Raw genomic sequence first — 19818 nt, forward strand, 5'->3', positions numbered from 1 at the left:
GTTCTTTTTTTTTTTTTTTTTTTTTTTCAGTTGACTTTAACCACAGTCAGACAGGCCTTGCTTCTGGAGGAGCAACAGCTACAGAAACCTCCCTTTGATGACTGTGCCCATAGCACCTGGATGGCTATAAGCATCAATCCTGATCTGGGTCTGCAGCATGTCTCATGTTCCTCACTACCAACAGATTGTGCTTGGTAAATGCCATTTAACTGGCTGGAGAGGAAATGAAGTCTTTAAGAAAAAGAAGGGAAATGGCATCCCCTAAATTCAGAGCACAAAAGCAGGGCTGGTTCTGGGAATGGACTGAACAGACAACCAGAAAGTAGGGAATATGACAGAGCAAAGGGAGTTGGGCTGGGTTCCTTTTTCAGGGTGGAGAAATTGCAGAGCTCTAGTCTGTGACTAGCCCATGCCGTTCTTCTAATTGCTATTGAAGGTGCAGGTGTGCCTCACTTTTGCTAACACAGACTCCTGGCAATGCCTCTAAAAGACTTACAGATGAAAAAGGTTATCTGAAAAAAAAAACACCCCAAAAGAAGCAAAACAAAACAAAACCCAAACAAAACATTAAAAACAAACAAACACAAAGAAACAAAATACCAAGACCTCCTTTATCTAATTATACAATCTTGGAGGGGTGAAAGACCCTGAAATTTGTTTAACAGAATATCATTATGTATTTATAATGTATTTATCCTTCACATGGTATACTTGAATGTACGGAAGTCTGTGTCATGCAGGGCACATACAAACATACGATACAGAGCCTGACAAATTACCATCAGGACAGGAGCTAAATGTCACATTAATATGGCACAGTTAACGTGCTTGACCTCCACAAAACCTGTTCATTGTCATCTTTATTCAAAATGATGGCTCATGCTATACTGGGAGGTATCTCTCGAGTAGGAAGCCTGCTCTACATCCCCACTGGAGAGGTGAAAACTGGACTAGGAAAAATGATGCTAAATAGCACGATGTGATCAAAATGCTTGCCTAATACTGAAATATAGTAAGCTGGCCTAAGATGCAGTACAGCAACATATACTATTGAGAGTTACTAAAAAGCAGCGAGCTTTTCACTTCATGATATTTTCACTTGGATTGGTCTTTCCATAGCGAGAAATGCAGTAAAATCAAATCAAAGAGATTATTTGCATAGGAAATAGCAAAAATATCACCACTGAGATCTACAAGGAAAAGACTTTGTTTAACCCTGGCAGTGAACATGCTATTTAATTTCATTTTTCAGTAAAGCAGAGGCAAATTTTATCTGCTGCTGGGTAAGAAAAAGACTCCAAGTCTGGCAAATAGCTAGCTCTGGGCTTTAGCCACAATGTCTGATTTTGGGAGGGTTATAGACAGCTGTGGTTTCTGGTTGGCTTAGCCAGCTTGGAGGCACTGTGCCATGTGGTGAACATGCCAGCAGGGCAGGGGGGCTCATTTCTGTCTGCAAAAGACCTGATGAGATTTCCAAACAGATTCAGCACTTGGTGCCTGTATCAGGTTCATTACTCTGATCCCTCAGTACAAACTGCTTTGTGCAGAAGTTTTGGAAATGCAGCTCCTTTGCAGGCACATATCTCCGAGTTCTGATCATCATTCAGATCCACACCTTTGTGTATGGGCAAGTCTCAGAGGGTTAGACCAAAAGTGACCAATTATAAAGGTCTTCTCAGACTCCTTTCCCTCATAATTGTCTATTTATGATTTTAACAATGAGCTGGTAGGGGAAAAGGACCCATGTTGGAGTTTTGGCTTTCACTCTCAAACACAATTTCTTCTGGGTTTCTGAATACCAATTTGATCCAGCCTTTCCATCAGAGATCAACACTCTCCTAGACCAGCCTGTAATCTCTCACCTGCCTTCTAAAACACAACTCTGCCAACTTATTGTCATGGTGGATCATTCAAAGCTGTGAAGTTGGGTCGTGCTTGGCTTCCTGAGATTTTTAACATCAGAAGATGTTCTGTGCTTCACTGGCAGATTTCTTGGGTGACGCAGTGGTAGGGAATTATGTGTGCACTGACAATGAAAAGCAGATTTGGCTGCCCTGAGCTGATGGAGGACCGCATTACAGCTTTTTGCAGAGGCATCTCCCTGGCAGAAGGAAGATAAGCTCCATCTAATATATACATACCCTCTGATTACTGAAATGCTTGTACAAGGAGCAGTGAGAAGCTTTAAATCATTTTTTTTGGTTTCTTCATCCCACATGGTGCCATAAAAAGTGGCTTCTATAGGGTTCAGATTCATTTATGGGCAGAAGAACACTAAACGTAACAGGGATCTTCCAGGGAACAAATTGCCTGTCCATAACTGTCCATTGTGAGCTGAGTGTATTGGAGACATCTTACCCAGCTTTGGCATGACCTTGCCCTCCTCCTCTCCATGTGGATGGCAGCTAGCACCAACAATCCTGCAGTCAGCCTGAGTCTCACATTTAATGCCCTGGGCTGCACAGTGAAGGATTTTATCTCAGTTTCAAGGGTGAGGGGTAAAGCTTCGGAAACAATTAACATCATAAAAGAAAAAAAATGTGGTATCTGAATGGTTTTGCATAAACAGGTACAAAATGCCTTGATGTTGTATGTTCTTCAAAACAAACAAACAAACAAAAAAAAAACACTTATTTTTAATGTTTTAATATGCCCTGGTGTTAGAGAAAACAAGAACAAATTCACATATCACATCAAAGATAATAATAATAATAATAATAATTAATAAAAATAATCTGACCGACCGGCAGCATTTGTTGGCTTTAGAAGGCCTCCCATGAAAGAAACACAGTCGAAGACATCTGAGAGCTCTTGGCAGGCTTGATGAATTCAAGTTTTAAAAACAAGTCTGGAGATGCTCCCTGCATGCTAGGGCCCTTTGACGTTGGCGGGCCTGGCAGCCAGGCTTGCATAGTAAGCGCACTGAGTGGGGTCACACTGTCCATTGGCTCCTGGAGGTCCCTGTGGGCCCATGAGACCAGGCACCCCAGCTTCACCTTGAGGGCCAGGTGGTCCTGGCATCCCATCTTTGGCATAGCCAGGCTCCCCTGGGAGGCCTAAAATAAAAACAAAATGCCCTTGGTGAGCGGCACCCCTAGAGTATCTTACTCAGCATCACAGGAGACAGAGGTGCTGCCACACAGGATGCAGGCATCAGCCTCCTCAGATTTAGGTCTGGCTGGCACGTATCTACAAGGATATGGCAAACATGGATCGTCTGAATGCAAGATTTCCACCCAGTATGCACAACTCTACTATGCTTTCACATATGTAGAGTTTCCACGTTGTAGACTTTCCACATAGTAGAGTTTCCACATTGTTATGCTTCAACAACGTGGGTTGTTGAAGTTATGCAGCTACACAGGCTGACAACTGACACACAGTCCTCATAGAGAGGTGCTGAGGATGGGAAAACTTGAGGCAAGAATTAACTGTGGGAGGTATTTCATTTGTATGAAATATGGTGGGTCCATTGTTACTTTAAGGCAAAGCAGGACCAGTATGCTCAAGTGCAGCCTGTGGAGTTATGAACTTTTCCCATAGTTTCTTCTCCCAACAAAGCAGGGTGAAGGCAAAACTGATCAATGGCTCCTAATTATTAACTAGAAACAAAATATATTTGCTGCTTTGAATCACGGGCTGGATGCCTGAGACACAGGTGTTTGATACAATCATTTAAACTACCTGGATCTCTTGGTTCCTCTTGGTCCCAAGAAGATTCTGGCTAGTGCAGATATGGCACTTCAATGTGTACCTAACATTTAAAACCTCACTTTGGACTTGACCCACAGTTCAATTAACCTAGCTGTTACTGAGATGGGTCATTGTTCTTGTCACTCACAGTGAGGAAACAAAGGTAGCCAGATGTGATGCTAGTGTTATATTTCTTCCCTTTGGGCCACTGGCTACAGAAACTGTGTATGCTGTTATTTCTGTTATCTTGATTGTTTATCTAATGTAGAAGAGCCTTTGTCTTTGTGACAGTTCTGAGTGATATGTTTTGTAGGGCTTTCTGAATAAACGTACCTGGAATTCCTGGAGGACCTATTTCACCTCGTTGGCCAATGCCAGTATCTCCTTTCTCACCCTTTGCTCCTCTTTCTCCTGTAGAGAGGGGAAAAAACAATAAATTTATAAGCATTACCTGCAGATCTAAAGAATACTACCACAGGTCTTGCATCCACACCAATGCCAACATATTTGCTAAAAAGCAGTTCTTAATTATGGTCACTCCTCTAAGATGGGGCATAAGTGGGAATGAAGACCTGACCCACTCCAATTCCAGTCAGAGGTAGAACACACACTCTGCAATTACTGGCCACATTCACAAAATCTGCTTTAAAAGACTGAGGCTTCTTTTAACATGGCATTTAAGTGCCACTTAGAGGCCACTAACAGGACAGGTGAATACCAAAGTTATTAACCAAGTCCATCGTACTGCTTGTATCACTGCAACAACTCAGTAAGTCTGCCCAACACAAAGTAAGACTATGATACAAACTCAGACACTAGAAAATCGGATATTACCGATATATACCAAATATCTGGCAAGGTATGGGATGATTGTATTGAAAAAAAAAAGAAAAGAAATTATGATTTTTAGGGAAAAAAAGGTAAAAAGCTTAATCAATTTGAAACATGAATTTTTCCTTTAAAATACACAAAAGCTTTTTCTTTTTTTTTTTTTTTTTTTTTGTTTGTTTGTTTGCTTAATTTCAGAGAATCATAGAATTGCTTGGGCTGGAAGGGATCTTAAAGACCAATTATTTCAGCCCCCCTGCCCTGGGCAGGGACACCTCCCACCAGACCAGGTTGCTCAAAGCCCCATCCAGCCTGGCCTTGAGCACCTCCAGGGATGGGGCATCCACAGCTTCTCCGGGCAGCCTGTGCCAATGCCTCACCACCCTCTCAGTAAAGAATTTCTTCCTATAAGAAATCTAAATCTACCTTTTTTTAATTTTAAAACATTACTCCTTGTCCTGTCTAAAACCATTACTTGTCCTATTGATGTCCTATAATTTTCTAGCTCCTCACCAGGACTGCTTGTCACTCAGTACCTCAGCATACTCCTGCTACCCAGTGCCTACACTGAAGAACACATGTTGGACACGTCCCTTTATTGGATTTCCCAAATGTATCAAGGTTTGCTCACCTTTGGGCCCAGCAGGGCCAGGTAGCCCTTCAGACCCAGTCTGTCCAGGCCGTCCAGGTTCTCCTGGGGGGCCAGTTCTTCCTGGTAGTCCTTCTTTTCCAGGGGGACCAGGAGGTCCTGGTCTGCCATGGGATGCTTTTACCTGTGCAGGCTGTATCTGAGCCAAGAGGTAGGCCAACTTTGCTGTGAAGAGAGAGGAATGAAGGGGTTTGTTAGAGCAGATGGTCAGTGCTCCAAGAGATGGAGAGCCAGAAACAGTGGTCCAGTAAAGTCCATGTGTTGTCACAGATCAAATTTTTAGGGCCATCCATTTGTCATCCCCACATAATCCTTCCCTGTTAGCGATGTCAGTGCCTCACTGAACCTTTCTAGATGATTTGAGCCTTATTTTCTCCATAACTTCAAACCCCTCCTCAATATCATGCTGAATCCTAAACACTTCTCTGTTTCTCATCCACCAGGGATCTGAAATATCCTTTCTTTTAATTGTACAGTTGGTGGACTTCTGTAAAACTGTAATAATTGCTGATCTGAAAAAAGAGCTTGTTTCCATTGCTTCTGCTACCCAGTGAGATGCTACATGGCTGCTCTGTAGGGGTAAAGCTTTCTTTTCCTGTTCTGGGCTGTTATACATGTGGAGTGAAAGCCAATGTACCCATCTCTGCCTCTGAAGTCAGAAACTGTGACTAAGGCAGCTCCCTGTGTCAGCATGTTCTCTGATTTCCATGCAGGCACATTGCTTGTGGCTTCCAGATTCAAAGCCTAAGCAGCCTTGAGGGCTCTTAAGACATACTTAGCATCACAAAAACATCCTACAGAATGAAGGGAAAAGGGTTTTCTATGTTGACTTCAATGACGCAAAATCTTGACTGCTTTTAGACTGCGGTGGAAATCGAAGTCTGAGAGCATGTAAATAAACTCCTTCAAATAAATCACCTCATTTCATCATGATCTCTGGAGTGGAGGAAAATTCCCATGGATATGTTTCAGCTGTTCCAAGAGCTGTGTGAGGAGAAGTGCTACAGCTCTGCAGTTCACTGTCAATAGTGGTCTGTAATTCATATATTTTGAGAGCAACGGCAGCCTACATTCCCCTAACACCCTCTTCTCAAACTTGGGGGTATTGAGTGTTACAGCCAGCAATCAGGAGCATTTCTCCTCCAGCTGGAACCTCAAAACAAGTTTACCAGGGCCCGTAGTCCCTCTGTGGGCTTCTACTCTGTTTACTTTCTCTTCCAAGGCCCCAAGTGAATTTGTTTTAATTTATATCTTCTTTTTTCCTACCATCTGAGCCCAGGCACCTGCAGGAATTATTCTACAACAAAGCTGTGTTGGGAGCAAAAGCCATGATGTGATCAGCACAGGCAATGTCCTTGGGCTGAAGAGGGGAGAAAGCCACTGCACTGCTGCTGGGAACATCAAGCCTGGGGAGTGGTAAAGCTTGCCCAGCACATTTCATTTTACACATATCCGCCTTCCAGGCAGACTTGTTGCAACATCGCCTTCCACAAGCAGGAGAGGTTCAGAGGCGAGTTATACCACCACAGCTATGGAAAGTATCTTTCATACACTCAGATCTATCTGTTGGCTTCTCAGAGCTGATTACTTACCATCTAGCTGCTTAGCTAATTCCTCTTGGATCAGTCTTCTCAAAGTCTCTAGAGATGGAGGTTCCCCCTAGGGAGTAATAATCACAGTAATAATAAGACATACTAATCACAGCCAGGGGATGTGTAAATGAAATTTTCAATGAAGGGCCTAGAGGGTTGAATTTCTTCACCCAATGCATACACGGGGCTGCAGGGACTGCCTGGAAGAAGAACATAAAGGGACTCAGAACATCCACAGTCCCCACTTGGCTGTCAAGGTGTAAGTAGGGAGCCTGGTCAGAGGGCACAGCTGCTCACTTTCCTCATCTCCTTCCTAGATAAAATCCTCCTCCTATACGCTAACAGGAGAAGTAATAGAAATTGAATCAGGAGACTTCCTCTGCTCCACTAGGCCATAGTGGACAGCCTACCTGCTTCCTGAGCTCTGCACGTTTCCTTGCAGAGAGAAGTACGTGTGCCTCCAGAATAGTAAAGGAGAGGATCTGGACTTGGTATACGCACTGATACTGGATGCATCGCCTGCTGACAGGCGTTATCTCAGTGGAACAGAAGCCAATTTACACACACGATACCCATTCTTCCAAGCATGCACAAGGTATTGCCTGATTACAGGTCATCGAAGGGAGACAGAGAGATGGGGCTGCCTGGACTCGGTTCCTTGCACATCCTCCAAGGGACAGCATCCTTTATCCCCTCTCTCAGCTCCTTTGTGAAACAATGCTGTTAAACAGCTGTAATACCCATTAAAACTCAAAGCTGTGTAAACAACAACGCTGGGTGTCCAACTGGAAAACTGATGAAAGCATTTTTGGTAGACTGGAAGGAGAATATTCTTGACTAAGGCTTTCCAAGACTATAAAAAATGGTTTTAGGGTAACTAGATGCTTCTATTTGCACATTTCATAAACTCAGAAGAATAATTTTAGCTGTATTTTCAGAAATAAACCATTCTGAACACAAAAGATCAAATATTTTCCTTTATAATTTGTAAATTGATATGTTTCACTTGAAATACATTTTCATATTTTGGTTAAAATTATTCTTTCAATTTGTGACAATTTTGAAAATATTTCTGATCAGCCTAAAAATGTCACTCTTCTGTGAATGAGCTATTTACACCAAAGTGTTGTTTTTCCCTCAGACTTATCCTTTTAACATATAAGGACGCAGACTGTGCCCTCTGTTTATAAAAACTTAATGAGGTCTTCTGAACCAGAAATTATTCCTTATTAAGAAATGTGGATTTTATTAAATAGTTAACAGACATTTCAATTTTAATTGAAAAAAATGCTGATAATCATGGAGCTGGTCCATTTGCTGCCTCCTTCACTACGTAAATTTTGCATGAGAAAAAGATGTGTTTGTTGGTGACGAAGAAAAAAAATTGTCATTACTACTAACTACTTGTGATGGCTCTTAGTGAATATCCCAATAAGTAAACATGACTGTGGAACATAATTAGAAGGCTTACATATTATCTTTTGAAGTTTTAACCCTATTAGTTGCATTAAGTCTCCATAATCATCACTGGATAAGATCAAATCTCTCTGTGCTGTTGAGACATGAAAAAAATGCTTTGTCTAAAATTTACCCAGCCTTTACATTACAGATTAGTGTTTATTCCCCCTGAGGTAGTCTCAAATTCGTCCTCAGGATGGGCACAGCAGCTTCATTAGTGTCAGTAGTTGTTTCCATTCTTCTACATACATTACCCTCAGGCACTCTCAATAGCTAGATTGTTTCCCGTTAGAAAGAAAATAATAATAATAAAAAAAGAATATTAAATGAAAATGGGATTTCATGAATTCTGATGAGCTGACTACAGGATTTCCAGGAATAGAGCAGTGACCTTTCCGTGGCTTAGTGTTTTGTCTCTCATAACAACCAGTAGCAGAGGAAGGCATAAGACCTCCATATGAAATGCTATGCATTAACACCCGTATAGGAAGAAGTTTTTCAGACTCCAGGTACCCATGGACGTAGCCTCATGACCTGATTTAGGCCTTTAGAGATATAAGGAGTCAGGGACTGTCTCTGGCTACAGGTCTGAATTGCTCAGCTCTCTTGAAATCCAATCCAACACCCCCACAACAAATCTTACAGTTGATAACAACAAATCTTACAAATGATATCTTACAGTTCTGCTTTATATGTGTGAAGAGATAGGAGATAAAAATGCTGACTCCCTGTTGTAAGACATCCTTGCTCGGGTTTCTGTCAGCCTTACCGTAATCTTAGGAGCTTTTCTGATTGTACTGTGGCAGTAAAATTACCATATGAAGCCCTTGTCTGGCAGCCTTACCCTTGGTCCTGGAAATCCTGGCTGTCCTGGGGGACCAGGAGGTCCAACCTGCCCCGTGTCTCCTGGTGGTCCATGGGGACCCATCAGTCCTGGATGACCTTTATGACCAGGTATCCCAGGTTCACCTGGAGGGCCTTTTTCTCCTTGAGGACCCTTTTCTCCTTTGATGCCAGGGTCTCCCTAGGCACAAAAACTGACATTACCACCACGAAATAAAAGGCAAACTTCTAAGTTCCAAGCACAGCAAAACACGAACAGCTGAGCTGGCAAAGTTACTGAATACAACATCTGGTGCATTACAAATGATCCACAAATTATTACTGACGCTGAATGATTAAAGAGAGGGCTGGGAGGAAAGGGGGAGCATAGCAGATCTCCACAGGCCACACTTCACTCTTAAATGACCCCTCACCCCGGCCCCTACCTCAGAATAGCTGTTCTTATTTCAATGTAATGAAATAACTAATAATATTCTCCAACCTACTCTGTCTCCTTTGGAGCCAATTTCACCTGGTTTCCCTGGTGCACCCTGCAACAAAATAAAGGTGAGCATAAAAGAACTATCCATAATAACAATAGGTAATAAAAAGCATGCATTCACAATGATTCTTGCAACCTAGGGAAAATACATTTCCCTGTTGGTCCCACAGATCCCTGAGAGCTCTCTGTTTGCTCTCAAATATCAACAAATCAAGAAAAAATCAGTTTGTTGCAAATCAGGTAGCATTCTTGATGTTTTTTTCCTGAGACACTAGCACTGAACCAACCAGGAGTTTAACTTACCTCTTTTCCTGGAGGGCCTTTTTCCCCTGGATCTCCCTGAGAAGTAGAAAGAGAGGATTTATGACCATACTGCAAGGACTTGGAAGACCAACCCTACCTATTAACCATGAGTCTCACTTTCTGTCTGAAGCACAAGTTTTCTACCACACAGTAGTGGGTTTGGACTATTCATTGTCAGCCTACTGCTATAGGTCATTCCTGGAAAGATGCATCCCACTGAGAAAGGATTTTTAGTAAAGCTATATACCATGTAACTGTTTGTAAATAAAAGGAAATCACATCTATAGAACCAGCTGAGATCCGGGCAGATATTTTACTGAAAATGCATTTCTGCTTTCAGTAAGTTATATTTCTTTTTCTTACAGATGTTTAGCAAAGCTTTCTAACCTTTACTTGCGCTGGTTTAGCTTAAGAACTGCCAATGTTACAGGCGTAACTATCTAAAGATGTAAGGGATGCATATTTGGTAAGGAGAGGTATCATCTTGTAACACAGCAGCTGAGATAATGGATAGAAAGTCAGTTATAAAGCAACTTCCAGCTTGAAAGCTTGCCCGTATTTTAGAACTGTATCAAATAAACTCAATTTAAATAAGCACCCCATCAGGATTTTTTTTCTATACTCTGCATTTAGAATGTGATAATAAAGCAGTACAATCTTTGCATTTCAGCAAAAAAAAAAAAAATAAATAAATAAATTCACTGCAGTCCTGGAGCGCACTGATGGAAACAAAGCAAACATTAAACTACAGGTTGCTAAAATTCTGCCCACATTGCCATATCATGAGTGATGGATTCATCTTTACAATCCATTTACAATTCACACACATGATCATATCTCTAATGTGTGTATGCAGATGGCATTTTTCCATAACCTGGAAATATGCAGAGTAACTTCCACTCTGCTAGCATATGTCTATGTATGCATGAGCAAAGTAACTAATCACAGATGTGTGATCACATCAGTTCCAAATCAGGCAGCATCAGACCCACTTGAGTATTCCTTAGGGCCACTTCTGCTTTAAATGGCCACTGTGTTTGCTGCCTTAAATGAAATTTCCAGAGAAATATTTTTCTCCTCTTTTCATCACAAAACTCCCTTTCCAGTCATTAAAAAATAAAAAGGAAGAAAACCTAGATTCACATAAAAACGATTAAAATCTCATTTTGTCACACTAGAGTTAGAAATGAAAATATTTACCTAACATTCACCTTTTCTACCCTTCTAATGGAATGTAGTAACTTATTTTGCTTGCCTTGGAAGGGCTAAAGACACTGGATTTCAAAGCTGTAATATTTTCATGTGAATATTATTTTAGATCTATCTGGGAGATATCTAAATGTTTTAATTGCAGTTTGCCTCTGTTGCAGGTAACAAAGGAATTTTCCTGCGAGCAGCAAATATCAAGAATGGCAGTATTACTATCTGCACTTAAATTTTCTGGATTTAACACTTCTGGAGTTCATGCAGAAACTAGTCTGGGTAACTTAAATAACCCAAATGCATATCAGGAAGACTGTTGAACCAGCCCAATTAATGCACACATTATCAGGGCTGACTGTCAAATACCAATTCATTAAATGAGATTTCCATCATTTGCCCATAAAAATAACACCAGTCTTTGCAGACCAGTTTCTTTTGGAAGTAGAGCATATGGCTTCTGGTTCTGTGAGATCTCCTGCCTATGTTTTCTACCTAATTAAAGATAACTATGTCCCACCTTCATCAGCCCAACATCTAAAAGCAGGTAATTACTGGCTTTAATCCATCCCAGACATACTTACAGGTGGTCCTCGGGGTCCTATGAAGCCAGGGAGTCCTGGGCTGCCATTCTCTCCTTTATTTCCTTTAGGACCCTTTGGACAGAAACGAGAGAAACACTAGCAGCCCTTTCTCCACCATCTCTTTTCCAGAGCATGCATTTACAGATACATTGGAATAAGCAAATTTCACTGTAGCAGCAGGGCTCCTAAAACTGACAAGGAAAGGAAGAACAAAGTCATTTAGGAGAGCAGATTGCAGATACCAGGTCTGCATTATTAATAAGCTGTGTGGGGTCCCTGTGAAAGGATGAAAAGAAAGTGACAATTATGGAAGTGACAGGAGGTACGTTCAGCAGCTACTTCTAGTGCTGCATGGTTTCTAAGTTGTCGTTGCAGCCGATGAAATGCCATGATGCACAACAACAGGGAAGCAGTGCAGATGGTCATATAGCTCATATTTGGGAATACAATTAACAGACAACAGCTACTAAGCTTCTCCTTTGCTCTTATTTTCAGGTTCAATTTAAAAAAAAGTCCGCCTTTTACTTACTTCTTGTGATGATCTGCCAAAGTGTCCCTTTTTCTTACATATCAGGGCAGCTTAAATGTCAGTTTAGGAAACAGAACCATTTCACATACACTTTTTTTTAAATTATTATTCTTTTTTTTAACCATTTCTTTTCAGAACTTTCTTTGCCACCTTCTAATTCAGAACATAACCCTTTGTCTTCTTAGAATGAAATCTTCCTTTATCTTAAGCTCCTTTTGTGTCAAGTGAGTGCCAACAAATAAAACAGGAACAAAGCACGTGTCTGTTGAGTATGCAGCGATTTGAAGCATTGCTAATGTTGCACAAAAGAGAAAAGGCTGGAGGTTTCAGGGGTTAGGCCTCAATGTCACATACAGGCACAGACACGGTGGAGCAGTATGGGCACTGTCAAACAGCAGATGCAAAAGGAGAAGGCTCCTGGCAGGTGTTGCCCAATGTCCTTGTGATATAAATCAGCAATGGTGAAGTACCTCATAAGGTGGAAAAGAAACTCTTATTGTCACAATCATCTTTCTCTCTCCTCCTTTTCCTCAAACAGAAATATTGGCTTGTCACACCACATTGCAAAGGAAATGGGTGAGTTTCCAGACAAGGCTGGAAATAAATGGAGTAGTGTACAGCACAAGGAAACACTTCTCATAATTACCTTTGTGAAGGAGAGAGAATTCATTTTCATGACAAAGATACTGATGAGATGACTGTCTGTTCTGCTGACCAACACTGTCGTTTCCCCTTTCTCATCCATCTGACTTTATCCTTTTTCAATCTCATATGTTATTTTTGGACCGTAAATCCTCTGGAGCAGAGGCTGCTTTAGTTCTGTGTTTGTGCAGGAGGCTGCCTGGTGAGACCCTGGGTCACCAGCTGATTGTCTAGGTAGGTAATGTGATAACATGATGATGATTAAAAGCTAACCCCCGTTTGGCACTCACAGAGCATTCCAGAACCACAGCAACCTTGTAAAACACACGGAGAGCAACTGAGAAAGCCAAAAAGCAATAAGAATTGGGAAGAGAGGTTGGCACGATAAGAGGAAATGGAGGTTGAAAGGGCAAGAGCAAGGATCCATGGGGTAAGAGGCAATGGCAATGGTCCCAGCAAGGCAAAAAGAGACTGTGGCAAGGACAAAAAAAAAAAAAAAAAAAAAAAAAAAAGCAGAAGACTTTTGTCTGTGGAAAGGCTGGCAGACTGCACCGCCTGAACCCCACCAGTGTGTTATCTTCTCCCCATGCACAAAAGTGTTTGCTTCTCTGCAGCCTCATGGGAGAAGACATCGCAGCAACAAAACAAAATGTGCTCAGGACGTGAGTTAGTGGCAAGGCTGTGGTTGCTTTATGGTATTGTAAGGGCTGAGTGCCACAAAGGTGAGTGAAGTCCCACTACAATTATTATTATTATTATTATTTCAGATTTCTATGCCTTTTGTTTCTGTCTGAATTTACCATCCCAATGAGCTGTAATGTCTAGGTGGGCAAAGAGAAGGAAAACTCCTGCACTGCAATACGTGCTGGTGGACACAAAGGTTCATTTGCATGGGTTTGCTGAATTCTGAACAATTTGCAGCAGAAGAACAGAGAAAAAACAACAACTGCTTTCTGTCCTCCTCACAGCCCTTCATTACCACGTTGTTCTTCTATACAGGATGCCCCCGGGGGATTCATTCTGCTCCCTGATCTTGGTTTACTGCCCACTGCCTGCTCTTTCCCCAGGCGCCTGGGGAGAATTTCTCTGCTGCTGCTGCTGATCCTGGATGGCAGCCTGCCAACTCCCCGAGGCTGTCTCCTTCCTCGTGACAACTCTCTGCTGGCTACCCAGTCTCTGCTTGGCAAAATTAAATCAACTGGTAAAGACGAGGTGTGCCAATCTTTTCTCCGTACCAGGTAATCGATCATTTCCTTTTTTCTGTGAATACTTAACTTTGCTGATTAAAATTAAAATAAAAATAAAAAAATAAAAAGATGACCCAGCTTGCAGCTCAATTCCAGGAATATAGCCAAAACCCTTCTGAAGTTGTGGCCAGACAGTGATTTTCAGGTCACTGGCCTCTCTACCTTCAGACAGGGCAACTTGAGGTATTATAAGCTGCTATACATAAACCATTCCATCTATACTTCATCCGTCACCTCTCCTTGATGTAACTGCTTGCTGCATGACTTTACCGTTGTTATACTTACTGGGTTACCTGCTGGGCCAGGTTCTCCTGCAGATCCGGGCAATCCATTCTTGCCCTAGATGAAAAGGAAAAAGTTTAGTGGAGTAACATATACCGCAATCACTAAAAACATCCACCTGCTGCTATACCAGCAGGGATTTCTTTAACGTTGTCCGACCTCCTCTCCTGGGAGATTACAGAGTAAGGATTTCCTATTTTCAGTTGACCCCAGAACTTCTGCATGCCTGACTGCATGGCCAACCCCGTCACAGGACAAAAAGTCATTGCATTGGAGCTGACCATAAAGACCAGCCTTTTTACTGGCAATATTCAGAATCATACCTTGTGCTTTCTACTAAAGAAGAAACAAAGCAGAGAAGAAGAAAAAGAGAAACTGATACTCTGCCCTCCAACATATAACAACCCTGGTAGCTTTTTTCCAAAGAAGAGCATGGGTTGGGGTGGTAATTTCCTTCTCCTCACACCTTTTTATTCATTGCTACTGTTGTGAAGGGGCATGACATTAATGACTGATGCCAGCAGTTCAGGAATAATGAGATAAATTACAAAGTAGACAGAGGAGCTCTCCATATGTTCCTTCAGTCTAATCTAACCCCCTACCCTCCTAGCTTCAAGGGACCTGCCATTCCAGCTCCTAGCATTGCTGGCTGAATCAGCATTTTGCCCAGATATGGAACATGTTGCAGAATTTGTTTCACTAGCATGTCTTCCCAAAAGGAAAAGAAATAACGCTTATTGCAAAATAACGAAGATATGCCCAGATTCAGTGACTGAGACCTGAATCCAGATTTGGAAAGCTCTGGGTTTTAAAAGAGAATTGAAGAGCCTGTTAAATTAATAAAAGTAATTTCTCAGACATCCCAAATGACACTTTCTGAAATGTCAACTAAATTGCCATTTCTCCACTGAAGATGTAAGAAAACTCTACATGTTCAATTACACAAATCTTTTTCTTAAAATTATGTGTTTTTTTTTTTTGTTGGAAATGAGCATGACGAAAATGAATGGTGTCACATGGACCCCAAATATCTCAAACTGGGCACCTGCAGTTAGTGTCTACCTTTGAAAACCATATTCTGAGGCTCTGTAAGAGGTAAGTGATATGTCAGAGGGAGGTCTGGAATATGAGCACGTCTGACACTGCAGTCCTGGCAGAAATCATTAAACTTCCCAACCAAGTCAGAAACCAACAGTACTTTGCGCTCCTATTAGTCCTCATTGGTTTCCAGCAATATACTTCTGTTTTTTTTTGTTTGTTTGTTTGTTTGTTTTTTCCTAAAAAAGGTAGTGTTTTATCAAACATCACCCGGATCTTGCATAGCATTCTTCCAAACCAGAGTTTTGGGATACAGAACATCCCCAGTAAACACAGAGTATCTCCAGAAACTGCTTGTCAGGAGAGAAAACTCACCGGCTGCCCTCTGAGTCCTCGAGGACCCTGTGGTCCTATGGGACCAGTATCACCCTGAAATGAAGAAGAGTATTCTAGTGAATGGGAACGACCTGACAGGGAGGCAAGCAACCCATAATTTTAAAATGTTCCTATTAAACTACACTGTTTGTGTATTAGGGAAAAACAGCATTAAGGAAAAGCTTTACTACCTCCTTCCCGGTAGTTAAAAAATTAAACATTTATCACCAAATGCAGTCTGATTACAAGCAGAACCCATTAGTATCAGCTGATTTTAAAGCTGGATTCCTCAGGGATGGGACTACTTTGTTCTCTCCTGAGTAAGGCTTAAGACCTGCTTCTGTATTCTCCGAGGCTTTCCCCCAAGTCTACCTTCCATTTTACTTTGTAGGGTACCATTTACAGCACAACAGTCTTCCAGTGATACTAGGGGGGTGCAAATGAGAAACCACTTCCCCAGATCCCATGGCAATGGCGTATCAGCCACCTGGTACATTGCTCAGCAGCTGCTGCAGGATCCTGCTTCAGTTATGCTCTCCAGAGACTTTGTTATGTGACTGCATTTGACGTTAATAATGTCAGAGGATCTGTTCGTACCGTCTCTCTTTTCTCTGAGCAGCAGCGTCTCATTCCACGAGTATTACATAGATTTTGGTTAAGCTATGTGTGAAGTAAGTACGGCTTTTGCAGGGGAAGCGGGACGGAACCTGGCCCTGTGGGACCTGCAGAACGAAGCACGGCTCGGAGAGGAGTGGCAAAAAGCAGGTCCACGGCTATACACTACATTCTGGGATTTAAATGATACAGATCTCTCTGCTTTTCCAGAGGTATACCTAACATTTAAGTGTCGGCAGCCAAGTGGTGATAAAGGCTCTCAAATTCCTCGTTACCTTAATGAGCTTTGCACAAATCGTTTCCTGTGCAATGCTGCGGTAATTCACCCTTTATTGCAGTTTCTGCGGTTGTTTTTAGGGAGGGGTCACTGTGAATGAAATTTTTCATTTGTCAGGAAGAAGATGAATGGGTTCTCAAAATAGTACACTTACATCCTTCCCTGGTGGTCCCTCACGCCCAGCAGGACCTGTCGCACCTGGTTCCCCCTGCAATTCAGCAAAAAAGAAAGGGATATCAGCTCAAGGTCAATGACAGGCCAGCAACACCACTGCAAGTGGTATGGGGTTTCTGCAACATTGGACTGAGCTCAGTGATAACTTTTTAAAGCCATTAGGAGCCTTGTACATCATACATGCCACACCAATTACAAAAATAACTTGGAAGCGTCTTCTGAAAGTGATGCACAAGGCACTGCTCCCAGCAGATTTGTTACTGCTAGTGCAGTGACTGAAAACCACCAATCTATTCATGGTATAGAAACTATTATAAGGAAGAAGAGATGAGGAGCTCTAGCAGCGGATTGCTCAGCTAAACTCCTCTAAGCAAAGCATTTTCTTTCCCCATGGAAAATCAGAATTACTGAAGCAGAAAGAGATTCAGTTTTGTTTTCCACTTTCTACACTAAGGAGCATTCTGTACTGCATTGCTCAGAACTGAGAGACCAAGTTCTTATGCAGGACTTGAGTTTTGGGCTTCTTGAGGCGCAGGCAACTAAGCCAAATGGCTAGAAACATTTCTATTCTCATTTCTGTATGCTCGTTTCTTATCTCACTCTGCACATCTTAGGCACTTCTAGAAGAGAGCTGATACTCATCCAATGGATGCAGTAGGGTTCCTAAACTTGTATGTCAGCATTTACACGAGTAGGATATAGTATGGAGACATCCTGTGAATATTGCTCACAAAGGACAATCAGAAAGGACTGTCATCAGAGGACTCAGATCTACCAGCTGCCTCACCTTACCTGGGAGCAAAACTTCAGCAGAGGGAATGAAAACAGCTGCTGTGACTTTAGGCCATGGAGTTGTGTTTGAAAACAGACACACTAAACACAGACCTGTCATAATTTTCACCTATAGCCCTGGAAAGGTCAGCTTCAATTCACACAGTCTTCTTCCAAAGGACCATGATGCATGCAGTTCATGTTGCTTACCCGCGGACCCAGGGGACCTGTGTCTCCTCTCTGTCCTTTGAAACCCTGCAAAAGAGAATGAAATAAACCATCACCCATTACCCTAACACATGAAGGAATTAGAATGTTCTACCTAGAATGTGCACTTAATAACCTTCCTAGTTTTCCTGTGATTACAAGGGACTGGTCAACATGGAGCTGCCATGTGACAGGCAGTGAATAGGTACAACAATGTCACAGGGAGATAAAAGTCCTTTCCACAGCTCCTTAGGCTGCAAGACCAAGACTATAGGGTATGTATTCACGGTACGACCAGCCCAAAGGTCATCTAGCCCTTCATTTCATTGTCTCCCTCCTTTCAGGACACATAAGAGAGCACAAGGGCTACAGCTGTGAGCAGGCGTCTGTCTGGTAGAAGGGGTGACATGCGGTTATCTGCTTTAACCTCTAGGTGAGGAATCCAATGTCCTTCAGATTGCCATCACCCAAGTGCAGGACCTTGCACTTGGTCTTGTTGAACTTCATTAGGTTTGCACCGGTCCACCTCTTAAGCCTGTCCAGGTCCCTCTGGATGGCATCCCTGCCCTCCAGCGTGTCGACCACATCACACAGCTTGGTCGTGAACTTGATCAGGGTGCACCCAATCCCATTGTCCATGTCACTGACACCTGATCACATCAGTAAGGGTTGTCAGCTGTCTGACTAAAGCTTCCCAGCTACAGTACAGAAGAATTACTTACCGGTAAGCCTCTGGCACCCTCCTGGCCTGGGAGCCCTGGTTCTCCAGGTTTTCCCTATGGGAAACAATCACGTTCATATTAACAAGGCTCTCAGGTCCATCCCTCTGCTGTTCAATATTCTCCCCACTCTTCCCCCTTACGTGTAACACTGAGAACTGTGATTGCCTGAGGTTACTTCAGCAGTGTCTGTGCCTGGGTGTGCAAGGAGAACAGCAGTGACAGAGACATTCCCACACATGTCGATCACTGTCGTGAGCACACCTTTTGAATTTCAAAGGCACTAACACCTTTGGACAGATGCACCTTTACAGTGTTTTTATTTCAGAGGGGTAATGCACATAACTGCAGCAATACCTTGTCAGCACATACAAAATCAGTATCTGCACACAAAAAAAACAGGTGTTTTGATGCAAGCACACAACTGTCTGCAACTGTTGTGACAAGCACTGCTCCACTTATCGGTTTCCCAAAATGACTGGGGACCTGGCTCTTTACAGAACCATTTGGCAAAGAGGATGGCAATGCCAGATTCTGCAAGCATATTTCTTCCTCTAACAAATACAGTTCTAAGGAACAATGCTAATCTCCTGATTTATTAACATTCCCTTTTGCCTGATATATTAGCATTTCCTTTTGGCTTACAACTTCACATCTCTCTTTTTTTTCCCCCTCAATAAATGCAAGTATAGACTAAGTAGAGAACAACTAATACAAACCCCTTAATCCTGGATAACAGAACTGTCAGAGAGACAACCCAGAAAAGGCTTCTTTAAAGACAACTCCTCTAAACTTTTCATGCCCCATAATCTTCTACCTAAAAACTGCATCCCCAAGTTTAATGCACAACCTCCCTTCTCTGCAATATTTGCAGTAGTTGTAAAGGTGGAATCACTAGATTTTAGAGTATTTATGGCAGCTGTAAAAGTAAAAGAACCCAGTTTCTTTTTAAGATTGCTCGTACGTGAAAGTTATAAATTGCTCAAGACAATATAGTCCTTATGGTGTTAAAAAAAAAAAAAAAAAAAAAAGTGCCAACAGCTTCCCAGCCCCCACTAAGGAGTCTATAGATAGGCAGCTCCAAAAGCAATAACTGGATGTCTTTTGTGATTGCCTGACTGAAACAGCTTTAAATTACATTACCGGTTCCCCAAGAGATCCTGGCTTGCCATCTTTGCCATCATTCCCAGCAATGCCCTGTTAATGAAATGCAAAGCAGGGGATAAGAAGAAGTTTGTAGAATAGATTGGTAATTCTTTGTCAGTGTGAAAACTCACAATAGCAACTCTGCTTCATTGTGGTATTACTTAA

At 42.1% G+C, this 19818-nt stretch overlaps 1 protein-coding gene across 2 annotated transcripts in view; it reads right to left on the reverse strand.

Moving 5' to 3' along the window:
- Positions 1-2630: 2630 nt before the first annotated feature.
- Positions 2631-19818, reverse strand: part of COL22A1 (collagen type XXII alpha 1 chain) — a 196440-nt gene continuing 179252 nt past the window's right edge. For both annotated transcript variants that reach the window (XM_035319306.1, XM_035319307.1), the window contains 14 exons: positions 19651-19704; positions 18511-18564; positions 17792-17836; positions 16791-16844; positions 15745-15798; positions 14335-14388; positions 11632-11703; positions 9848-9883; positions 9549-9593; positions 9065-9244; positions 6763-6829; positions 5153-5335; positions 4027-4104; positions 2631-3056 (listed from right to left, as the gene is read on the reverse strand). In XM_035319306.1, the coding sequence (XP_035175197.1) occupies positions 2869-3056; positions 4027-4104; positions 5153-5335; positions 6763-6829; positions 9065-9244; positions 9549-9593; positions 9848-9883; positions 11632-11703; positions 14335-14388; positions 15745-15798; positions 16791-16844; positions 17792-17836; positions 18511-18564; positions 19651-19704 (1164 nt within the window). In that variant the 3' untranslated portion in view covers positions 2631-2868. The remainder of the gene's footprint in view (positions 3057-4026; positions 4105-5152; positions 5336-6762; positions 6830-9064; positions 9245-9548; positions 9594-9847; positions 9884-11631; positions 11704-14334; positions 14389-15744; positions 15799-16790; positions 16845-17791; positions 17837-18510; positions 18565-19650; positions 19705-19818) is intronic.

This window comes from Oxyura jamaicensis, chromosome 2, assembly GCF_011077185.1.
Source record: "Oxyura jamaicensis isolate SHBP4307 breed ruddy duck chromosome 2, BPBGC_Ojam_1.0, whole genome shotgun sequence".
In the NCBI taxonomy this organism is placed as follows: domain Eukaryota; kingdom Metazoa; phylum Chordata; class Aves; order Anseriformes; family Anatidae; genus Oxyura; species Oxyura jamaicensis.